Source organism: Leucopleurus acutus (genome assembly GCF_964270905.1).
Source record: "Leucopleurus acutus genome assembly, chromosome: 12".
Taxonomy (NCBI): Eukaryota; Metazoa; Chordata; class Mammalia; order Artiodactyla; family Delphinidae; genus Leucopleurus; species Leucopleurus acutus.
Window position 1 is genome coordinate 82,012,118 of NC_139154.1, and position 11,201 is coordinate 82,023,318.

Here is an 11,201-nt window from a genome sequence, read left to right on the forward strand (position 1 = left end):
TCATACATACATTAAATTGGCTTGTCAGTTACCACACAAAAAACTCTTGAGATTTTTATTAGGATTGCATTGATCAGTTTGGGGAGAATTAACATCTTTACATTAGCAAGTCTTCTAATTTACAAACATGATAAATAAATCCCTGAATTTAGTTAAGTCTTTTAATTTTTCTCAAAAATGTGTTCTGTGTATAATCTTACGTATCTTTTATTAGATTTACTGCTAGATATTTGCTCTTTGCTATTTTTGATGGTTTTATTATAAAAGACACTTGAAATCAATTTTATTTTGTAATTTTTTTACATATAGAAGCAGTTAATTTTTTACCACCTTTAAACATTTTAAAGCATACAATTCAGTATTGTTAAGTGCATTCATATTGTTGTGCAACCAACCTCCGTAACTCTTTGGTCTTGCAAAACTAAAACTCTCAACCCATTAAACAGCAACTCCCTGTTCCTGTTAACCATCCTGCTACTTTCTGTCTCTGAATCTGACTGTTTTAGGTGCCTCATGTAAGTAGAATCATACAAGTATTTGTCTTTTTGTGACTGGCTTATTTCACTTAATATAATGTCTTCAAGGTTCATCCATGTTGTGGTATGTATCAGAACTTCCTAACTTTTTAAGGCTGAAAAGTATTCCATGTGTGTATATACCACATTTTTTTTAATCCATTCATCTGTTGATGGACATTTGAGTTGCTTCCATTTTTGGCTATTGTGAATACTGCTGCTAAGAAGGTGAGTATACAAACATCTCTTGAGAGTCTGCCTTCAATTCTTTGGGGATATACCCAGAAGTGGAATTGCTGGATCATATGATAATTCTATTTTTAATTTCTTAGGAACCACCATATTTTTTTCCTTAACAGGTGCACCATTTTACATTCCCACCAATAGTGCACAAGGGCTCCAAAAGCAGTGGCTTTTTTTTTTTTTTTTTTTTTTAATTTTTGGCTGCGTTGGATCTTTGTTGCTGTGCGCGGGCTTTCTCTAGTTGCGGCGAGTCGGGGCTACTCTTTGTTGCGGTGCGCGGGCTTCTCATTGCGGTGGCTTCTCTTGTTGTGGAGCACAGGCTCTAGGCGCGCAGGCTTCAGTAGTTGTGGCACGTGGGCTCACCAGTTGTGGCTCACCAGCTCTAGAGCTCAGGCTCAGTAGTTGTGGCGCATGGGCTTAGTTGCTTGGCGGCATGTGGGATCTTCCTGGACCAGGGCTCGAACCCATATCCCCTGCATTGGCAGGCAGATTCTTAACAAATGCTTGACCAGGGAAGTCCCTAAAAGCAGTGTTTTTTGTTGTTTTTTTTAATACTGACCATGTATCTTCAATGTTGCTATGCTTACATTATCCTAACAATTTATTTGTGAGGTCTTTGGATTTTTCTACATGTAAAATCATATCATCTGTGAATAATGACAATTTTGTCTCTCAGTGGATACGTAAACTGAATACTACATGGCAGTGAAAAGTGAATGTATTATAGCTACATGCATTAATGTGAATAATTCTTAAAACATAACATTGAATTAAAGAAGCAAGTCACGAGGATACTTTATAGTATGATTCAACTTATTTAAAAGTTTAGAGACAAATAAAATTAAGTAAAATATTGTTATCATTACGAATGCATACATAGGTGGTAAAACTACAGGGAGCCAAAGTCAAGGTGGTTGTTACCACTGGGGGTGGAAGAGGAATATGATCAGGGGCAGATGCATGCAGGCTTCTACGCAATGGCAGTATTCTTTTTAAATTTAGGTTATTCTTTCTACCCTGTATATGTATTTTATAAACTTTTGTATGTGTGATATTTCACAATCAAAGTATTTTTAGGTGAAATTGGAAAACATAGGCCTGTCTCACCATATGTAGAAAAAAAATTTGCTCTGTGTATTCTGTTTTCTTTTTAAAGTGTATTCAAAGAAACATTAAATAGGTAAAAATATTTCCGTACTAAAACAGTTTTACCTAAAATGAATACATGAACTAGGGGTTTTCAGTTAAATTGATTTTCACACCCTTGTGAGGCTTCTGTAAATATCAGACTCTTTTCTGGGAAGTCAGAAGTAACCGCTAGGGACTTGCCTGGTGGCGCAGTGGTTAAGAATCCGCCTGCCAATGCAGGGGACATGGGTTCGAGCCCTGGTCCGGGAGGATCGCACATGCTGTGGAGCAACTAAGCCTGTGCGCCACAACTACTGAGCCTATGCTCTAGAGTCCTTGAGCCACAGCTACTGAGCCCCGTGCACTGCAACTACTGAGCCCACGTGCTGCAACTACTGAAGCCTGTGTGCCTAAAGCCCATGCTTCACAACAAGAGAAGCCACTGCGATGAGAAGCCCGTGCACTGCAACGAAGAGTAGCCCCCACTCGCCGCAACTAGAGAAAGCCCACGCGCAGCAACGAAGACCCAACACAGCCAATTAAAAAAACAAAAAAACAAAAAAACTGCTAAATGGAAATGGAAATTCTTGGCTTTTAAAAGATAATTGGAAAATAATTGGCTTGGTCCCATTTGCTAATAACTCTTTTCTTTTTTTTTTGCGGTACGCGGGCCTCTCACTGTTGTGGCCTCTCCCGTTGCTGAGCACAGGCTCCAGACGTGCAGGCTCAGCGGCCATGGCTCACGGGCCCAGCCGCTCCGCGGTATGTGGGATCGTCCCGGACCGGGGCACGAACCCGTGTTCCCTGCATCGGCAGGCGGACTCCCAACCACTGCGCCACCAGGGAAACCCGCTAATGACTCTTGAGTAGATATAATGTGCCTAAGAAATTCTCAATAATAGATACTTGAAGTGTATGGCCAGGAATCCACATTTGACATGTATGTATTTTTGACCAAGTATAAAGGGATTTTTGCCTTCACAGCCTAATCACTGAAATGTGAGCCCATCAACTCCTTTTCCAATCATAGACTTTATTCATCATACACACACACACCATCACACACACCTACATGTAGTAGAACATGAAAACAGCAAAGTGTATGATAGGGTTTTATTTTTTCAGTCCCCTCAAGTGTTATCTATCCTCCACCATCATGTAACCAAAGAGTACATTTGATGACTTATTTCATTAAAGAAAAATAACAACAAATGTTCTTCTGTAAATGGATAGAAAATATACTGTGATCTTTTTAAAAACTTTCATTCTTGTTACAAGATGTTTAGACTTGCTTGTGCCTCTTCTTTAAACAGAAGAATTTGAGCTTCCACTGTGTCATTGTTCCTTCCCTGTGAGGGATGAATCGAAGGTGAAGGTTCTATGCTCATTTCGAACTTGTTTTACTGTTTACACAACTCATTTTCTTTCAGGCAAACTTGCTTTTGTTAAAAAAATTAAAAAAAAAAAAGACTTTCAGATTGCAATAATCACACCCTTGTGAACCATAATAGAGCAGGTACTGTTAGCTTGTTTTGAGTATTTGGCACTGTCTCCAGGAATAGCATGAATATATTACCAAGAACTGTGTGATCGTATATATACTTCTCCAGAACTGAAGTAGATTCATAGTGTACCAGAAATAGTCACAGATTTGATGAGTTTTGTGCACCCTATTTGCTATGTTGATGCAAATTGAGAATTCTGAGTTTTTGAAGGTAGTCCACGAGACTTGGGTGTTCTCACCAGCCAGACAAATATTTGTAGACTGTAACTTTTCCCCCTCTTGTACTCCATTGTACTGTAAATGAACTGCTGAACTACTTCTCTGTGCAAGGGAAGTTGCCGATGAGAACTTGATTTTGAACCAGAAGGGCCCTGGACATTAAAGGAAATGTAGTTGAAACTTTCTACAGAGAAAGCAGACCTCTTTAAGGAAGCATGGAAATAACCTTGGTATTGATTTGGTTTAACCTTTTATAAAGCTGTTTGAATTATTCTATAATTTTTTTTTTTTAATTTCAGATTCAACCCTATGAGAAGATAAAGGCCAGGGGCTTACCTGATAACATATCTTCTGTGCTGAACAAGCTGGTGGTGGTGAAACTCAATGGTGGTTTGGGAACCAGCATGGGCTGCAAAGGCCCGAAGAGTCTGATTGGTGTGAGGAATGAGAATACCTTTCTGGATCTGACTGTTCAGCAAATCGAAGTGAGTAGTAGCTGTTAGCCTTTCTCACGAGCTAACAAAATCATTTTTAGTTTTTAGGGTATTGTAAATGTTACCTTATAAAATAACAGATGTGGATCTGAACTAGTCAAGGAGCTTGCTACCTTTAGTCTCTTTATTAGTGTATAGAAAAGGTTTGGTGTTCTAAGAGCAAAGCCTTAGGGTGATGTAAAAGCTTTTGATCTTTAAATAGCATTTGTGGCGCTGAAATCTCTGGATCTCTTCGGATTCTCCTTTCATTTCCCCACCTCTCTCCCCGCTGTCTGTCTTCTGGTAGCCTTCATCACAGCTGGGATGATCTGGCTTTATTAACCTCTTTTGGGAGGCTGGGGAAAATTTCATGTATCTGGTTGGGCACCGTGGATGCTAAGAACTGTTGTTGGCGTCTCTCTTGATCATAGTCCATAAAGTCATTAATCATAGACCATAAGCTCTTCAGGGGCAGTGGCCCTATCTTTTTCATCTCTTTATCCCTAGTGTCTCATACGGTGCCATCAACCACAATAATAATAGCAGTAGCAGTGGCTAACGTTTATCCAGCACTTACTGTACACCAAGTGTTATTCTGAGCTCTTTACATGAATTGACTCATTTGTTCCTCTCCACCAACTCTGTGAGATAAGCACTATTATCATCCCCATTTTACAGATGAGGAAACCAAGACACAGAGAGGTTGATTTACTTGCCCAAGTTTCCCTAGCTAGTTAGTAAGTGCAGAATCAAACTCTGAACATAGGACAGTCTGACTTCTAATATCCTATTTTCTTCTCACTCTGTTGCCTCTTAGCTCTTTCTAGAGATGGAAAAGATTTCAGTTGGGGTGAAATTACAGTTCTTAACATGAATCCTGAGAATAGGGAGACGTGTCTTTGTAACATTTGTATTTTCATCTCCACAGTGCTTTGGACACAGAGTAAATGCTTAGTCTGTGTTTGCCCATCCAGCAAGGCCATAGGGCATTGTGGCTGGGCACACAGCTGCAGAGTCAGACTGCGGGGGTGAGGGGGGCGGTGTCCTTGTTCTGCCACCGACCTGCCACCTCTCTGGGCCTCAGTTTAGCCATCCATAAAATGCAGACAGTAGTTTCTATCTCATAGGGTTGTGACTTAATGAGCAAGTACATGGTGAATTGATTAGCAAAATGTCTTATGCTAAATAGTTACATTTTATTGCAAATCTATATATTTTACTACTTATAGATGATGTTTTGGACATCTTGTGATTAACCACGGAGAGTTAATTTTACACTTTGAAGCAAAAGAAAAGTAAGTCTGGGTAGTCTGATTGTCGTTTTCTTCCCTAGCATTTGAACAAAACCTACAATACAGATGTTCCTCTTGTTCTAATGAACTCTTTTAACACGGATGAAGATACAAAAAAAATACTACAGAAGTATAATCACTGTCGTGTGAAAATCTACACTTTTAATCAAAGCAGGTACAAGGAGTAAAAGAATTAACTCTGGGGGATGTTATTCCTGGGAAAGAAGGACTTCTTTGTTTTGTTTAAACAGAGCAGCCTCAAGATGTACAAGTGCCAAAGACTGCAAGTGTTTAAGGCCTTTAAAGGCTGAACATTTGTTAATAGATATGTGATAGTTGCAATCACTCTGGTTATGTAACTTGGACTTCTTAAAAGAGAATCTGCCTGAGATTCTGGTTCTCGCCAGTGGTAGGAAGCAGACATCCCTGAGTACTAACCTGCTGTTGATTTTCTGCGAAAGTACTAACCTGCTGTTGATTTTCTGCGAAAGTACTAACCTGCTATTGATTTTCTGAATATATCTGTTGGTAAGAATGGACACCATTTCCCAAATAGGTTTTCAGGGAAAAGAACAATCCCACCACCAAATAAGTTTGAGAAAATTTACTTAATATGTCTCTCCTCTCTTAAGAAGTCATAAAACATATTAATGTCTTAAAAATATGGGGTACTTTTCTTTTTGCAGCAAATATTACTATCTAGGAAGCTGATTTTTTGGGTCAACACAGATAATGAGAGATTTTCTTAAATGGATTCACTTATGATTAAATTACTACTGATAGACTGAAAGGGAGGGAAGTTTTATTTAACTTTAAATGCATTATTTTACTTGAAGGTCTGGAATGCTCTAAAGAGTTGATACTGAAAAAGAACTTTTTCTTTTTAAGGTACCCGAGGATTAATAAAGAATCTTTACTACCTGTAGCAAAGAATGTATCGTTCTCAGGGGAAAATACAGAAGCCTGGTACCCTCCGGGTCATGGAGATATTTACGCCAGTTTCTACAACTCTGGTTTGCTTGATACCTTTATAGGAGAAGGCAAAGAGTATATTTTTGTGTCCAACATAGATAATCTGGGTGCCACCGTGGATCTTTATATTCTTAATCATCTAATGAACCCACCCAATGGAAAACCTTGTGAATTTGTCATGGAAGTCACAAATAAAACACGTGCAGATGTAAAGGTAAATACTGAGAGGAAGCAGTTTGGGGATTCACATCTTCACATTTCATAGTTCAAACTTTTTATTGGAAAGTTTCTGTGTTTAGAAACTTGATAACATCATTGTAAGCCAAAGTGGGATAGTACTCTAGAGTACCCTAAGTTCCATCTGATATAAGTGTGTATATAAATCCAGGTTTAATAGTAGTAAAATCATCTTTACTTTTTGAATAATCTGTATGGGCAATTTTAACTGAAAACAATTCCACATATATTTATAGGATAATCTGAAACATATGTGAAAACACTTTCAGTAACTTTGTTCAAACCATTAATATTCTTCTAGTTTGGTGCTTAAGTGTTTTTTATTTAATTATTCCTTTAATGAAAATTTACTATTTCTATAATATGTATTTCTCTCTGTATATTTTTTTTTATCACTGTAATATCTGTTGTTGTAAAAAAAGAAAGCAGTTTGATACAAAGCAAAAATTTGTTTTTTTCACTTTGCATGTTTAGTGGTGATGACACTTGGCCTTTGATGGAATGGTACACAAGGTTTTCTCCTCACCCTCAGGGAGTAAGAAAAGTGGGCAATGTGTGAATACTAATATGGTTGGTCCCGGGGCTGGGTTCTATGCCTCTTGCAAATGACCCCTTCACACATGAGTAGACGTCCCTTCCCTCTTCCCACACTGCCATGGCCTCTAGGCTAAGGCCACTCAGAGGTACCTTCCCCTCCACTTGTGCCTGTCTTGACTTTACTCCCCTTATCTTAGAGGTAGTCAGAGCAGGGTTGTGAGGTGGTAGGATCGGTTGTTTGGTAATGGTCTGTGGTTTGAGAATAAGAGGAATGTCTGTTCTTGTAGGAGATCTTTGGAAAGTGAGGAAGACTCTGATGTACTCCCAGGGCTTTTATTGTGGACAAGAGGGCGTGTATACAGTATAAGATGACAGACAACCTGAATTATTTTCTTTGGTTCTACTTTAATACATGTGTTGCTTTGTATCACAGATCAAATCACTGCCAATGCTTTTTATTTCTGGGGCATTTTGTCACGAGTGTCTTTTCTATATCGTTCGTAGACTGTAAACAATGTAGTACGGCTGTAACTGGGAGAGATGTGGAGGCACTCACTCTTCTCTGCCTTTCTAGGGTGGGACACTCACTCAGTATGAAGGCAAATTGAGACTGGTGGAAATTGCTCAAGTGCCAAAAGCACATGTTGATGAGTTCAAATCTGTATCAAAATTCAAAATATTTAATACAAACAACCTATGGATCTCTCTTGCAGCAGTTAAAAGACTGCAGGAGCAGAATGCTATTGACATGGAAATCATTGTAAATCCAAAGGTAAGCCAAAGTTGCAGGCCATCAGACTCCCTGGTTCTGATCACAGCATGCTACACACAGACCCACTGCCCACTCCCTCTGGCCCATGTATTTTATGGGTCACTGCTTTTCGCCTAGTTAGTTTCTTCAGTTCCTGGCCCTGTCTTTCAGAGTCGACACCCATCCCTTTAGTGTGCCAGACAAGCCATGGTGCCCTTACTTGACCCTGGGCTGTGGCAGTGGCAAGAGCACTGGGCCCAAAAGTAAAGGGCCCACCTCAGTCCTGTTGCTCTGGTACTGATAGGCCTTTCGGTCACAGGCATCTGTGTGGGTTTTCTGAACCTTCGGTTCTTTCTCATAAAACAGAAATGTTACTGAGAAGAGTTATGAAGCTGAAAAAGATCACATATATATAAGCATCTGGTGTATGGTAGGGGCTTGAGAAATGTCAGTTCTCAAAATTCTGTTTTCTTCAATGGATCTCTGAAACCACTCCCCAAGTATTAACTAGCCCATGTGGAACTAAGTTGCTGAAATCTTTGTTTCTCTCTCCTGCTCCCTTTCTTACAGACTTTGGATGGAGGCCTGAATGTCATTCAGTTGGAAACTGCAGTAGGGGCTGCCATTAAAAGTTTTGAGAACTCTCTAGGTATTAATGTTCCTAGGAGCCGTTTTCTGCCTGTCAAAACCACATCAGATCTCTTGCTTGTGATGTCAAACCTCTACAGCCTTAATGCAGGATCTCTGACAATGAGTGAAAAGCGGGAATTTCCTACAGTGCCCTTGGTTAAATTAGGCAGTTCTTTTACAAAGGTACGTAATTATAAAGATGATATACGTGTAGATTTGTATTTCTTAAATGTGTAATTATAAAGATACGATACACGTGTGAATTGGAATCTAATTACAGTCTTTGCTGCTGATCTATCATATTCCTCCATCTCTATTGTCTTTTAAAGGGAATCAATCATAGAAGGTGAAAATGTAACTCATTTTTTAAACAAATGCTATAGAGTAGAAAAGAATGTTTACATTTTAAGACATTTTATCTTATGTCTCGTTTAAGACCATTAACTGTTTTCATCAGTGAGAGAATGTTAATTCTAGTTTCACAAAATGTATTGAGCCTCTACCATGTGTAAGGCAGTGTTCTAGGTGCCAGGTATTTAGCAGTAAATGAAACAGACTAAAATCTTTGCCTTCCTGGATATTCTAGTGGGGAAGGATGATAATAAGTAAGTAAGACAAATGTATAGTACGTTGAATGATGGAAAATGCTAAATAAAGCAGGAGTAGGGAATGTGTGGGTGTGGCAGTGGTGGTGTCATTTTACATTGGGTGGCCAGAGGGCCTCACTGAGAAATTGAGTACACCATGCAGGTATCTGGGGCAAAAAGCATTCTAGGCGGGAGGAATAGCAGGTATAGTAAAACCGACCCTAACATGATAAGTGGACTCCAAAAAATTTAATCACATAAAATGCTGTGAGGTTAATGAAGTGACAGGGTGAGCTTTTGTGGCTGGCCTATTCTAGTTCTGGTTGTGGTTTAGTGTCACCTGGTGTGGATGTGTGTACTTGCCCTTATATGTTCGGGGCTATCATTCTGGGTCTTGTGGCTGGGCTAGAATTTCCAAGATAGCATCAGGCATTTTAGAAGTCTCCCTGGTCTTTCGTGCCTCCCTCATCTGCCGGGTTGGGCTGGGAAAATCCTGGTGCTACAAGGACCCACCATCTGCCCACATCCTGAGGTAAGATTCCTAATCATTTTCCACCTAACCTCATCTTCCCTTCCTACTCTTTCTAGCCTCTTCCATACCCTGCAGGAGATAAGAACTTTAGCTGCCTCAATTTGAGAACAGGGGCTGAGTGGGCAATGGCTACTTGCTCTGAGGAAGAACATGTCTTACGGACACTAGAGCACAGTGAGCAAGTGAGGGATGGGGGTGGGAGATAGTTGGTCAGAGAGATGACAGGCCAGATTGTGTAGAACCTTGTAATTGAATATTGGGAGTGTGGCTTTTTTTTTTTTTTTTTCTGGGGGATGAGAAGCCATTGGAGAGTGTGAGCTGAGGGGTCAAGTTGACCAATCTGGTGGGCAAGGGTAGAATCAGGGAAACGAGGGAATAGGCTGTTGCTGGAATCTGGCTTGGACCAGGGGTTTTTGCAGGGGAAATAGTGAAAAAATGTTGACATTATATTTTGAAAGTTGTACCTACAACTTGCTGTTGGACTAGGTAGGAGGGTGAGAGAGAGAGAACGGTAAGGATGGCTCTGAGGTTTTCGGCCTGTGCAGCTGGCAACATGGAATTGCCATTTACTGAGACACAGGAAGGCTTGGGTAGAGTAGGTTTAGGGGGAGCAGAATGGGGAGTTAAATTTTGGAGATACTGTACTTGGACCTTCAAATGGAGAAGCTGAATGTATGAGTGTGGAGGAGAGCTCTAGAAAAGAGGTAAATTTGAGGGTTGTCACTTTATAGCTGGTAATTAAAGCCATGAGATAAGGATCACCTAGGGAGTGAAAGGGGGGTGGGGAGTCCAAGGACTGAGCCTTGCGGGACTGGAAGGCTTAGAGGGTGGGGATGAGGTGGAGGAAGCAGCCAAGATGACTGAGGAGTTGCAGATGAAGAACTGGGCAGAAAATCATGAATGTGTGTGGCCTGAAAGCCAAACGAAGAAAATCTTTCAAGAAAAGAGGGGCTAATCATTTGCAGTCAAGTGCTGCTGCCGATTCAAGTAAGATGAATGAGAACTTACCATTAGATATAACAGTTGAGAGGTTTTGGAGCCTGACTGGAATGGATTTAAAAGAGAAAATAGAAGAGAAATTGGAGATATGAGTGTAGAAAACTTATTCAAGAGTTTTGCTTTAAAGAAAAACAAAAATGGAGCTATAGGTAGAAAGGGATGTAAGATTTTACAGGGTTTTTTTTAAGTTGAGGGAATTTATAGCATGTCTTATACATTGATGGGAGTTGATACAATCAAGAGGGAAGGAACATTGAAGAGGGAGAAGGAATTGCTGGACAGTATCCTCGGGCAGTAGCCATAAGAAGAGTTAGCCTTAAGTTGGAATAGAAATGGTCCAACCCCAGTACTAGGAGGGACACGGTAATGGGCTAGAGGGCAAGTGGGTGGTGGTGGCAGAAGCCAGTGGAAGTTTTCCTGTTGCTTCTGTTTTTCTCAGCAAAATAGGAAACAAGGCCATAGAGGACTATTTCTAGTGCCGGTAAATCTAAGGAAATAATAAGAGGCAAAGATAGTGATCATTTATAATGATAATTTGTGCTGTTGCTCTTCCTGAACTATATTCCTTCTTCTCAATCCTAC

At 40.0% G+C, this 11,201-nt stretch overlaps 1 protein-coding gene across 2 annotated transcripts in view; it reads left to right on the plus strand.

Moving 5' to 3' along the window:
* UGP2 (UDP-glucose pyrophosphorylase 2) overlaps window positions 1–9,384 on the plus strand; it is a 51,630-nt gene extending 42,246 nt beyond the window's left edge. For both annotated transcript variants that reach the window (XM_082851945.1, XM_082851944.1), the window contains exons 4-8: window positions 3,909–4,094; window positions 5,416–5,549; window positions 6,263–6,560; window positions 7,695–7,892; window positions 8,442–9,384. In XM_082851945.1, coding sequence (XP_082708071.1) covers window positions 3,909–4,094; window positions 5,416–5,549; window positions 6,263–6,560; window positions 7,695–7,892; window positions 8,442–8,738 — 1,113 coding nt within the window. In that variant the 3' untranslated portion in view covers window positions 8,739–9,384. The remainder of the gene's footprint in view (window positions 1–3,908; window positions 4,095–5,415; window positions 5,550–6,262; window positions 6,561–7,694; window positions 7,893–8,441) is intronic.
* Window positions 9,385–11,201: the final 1,817 nt, after the last annotated feature.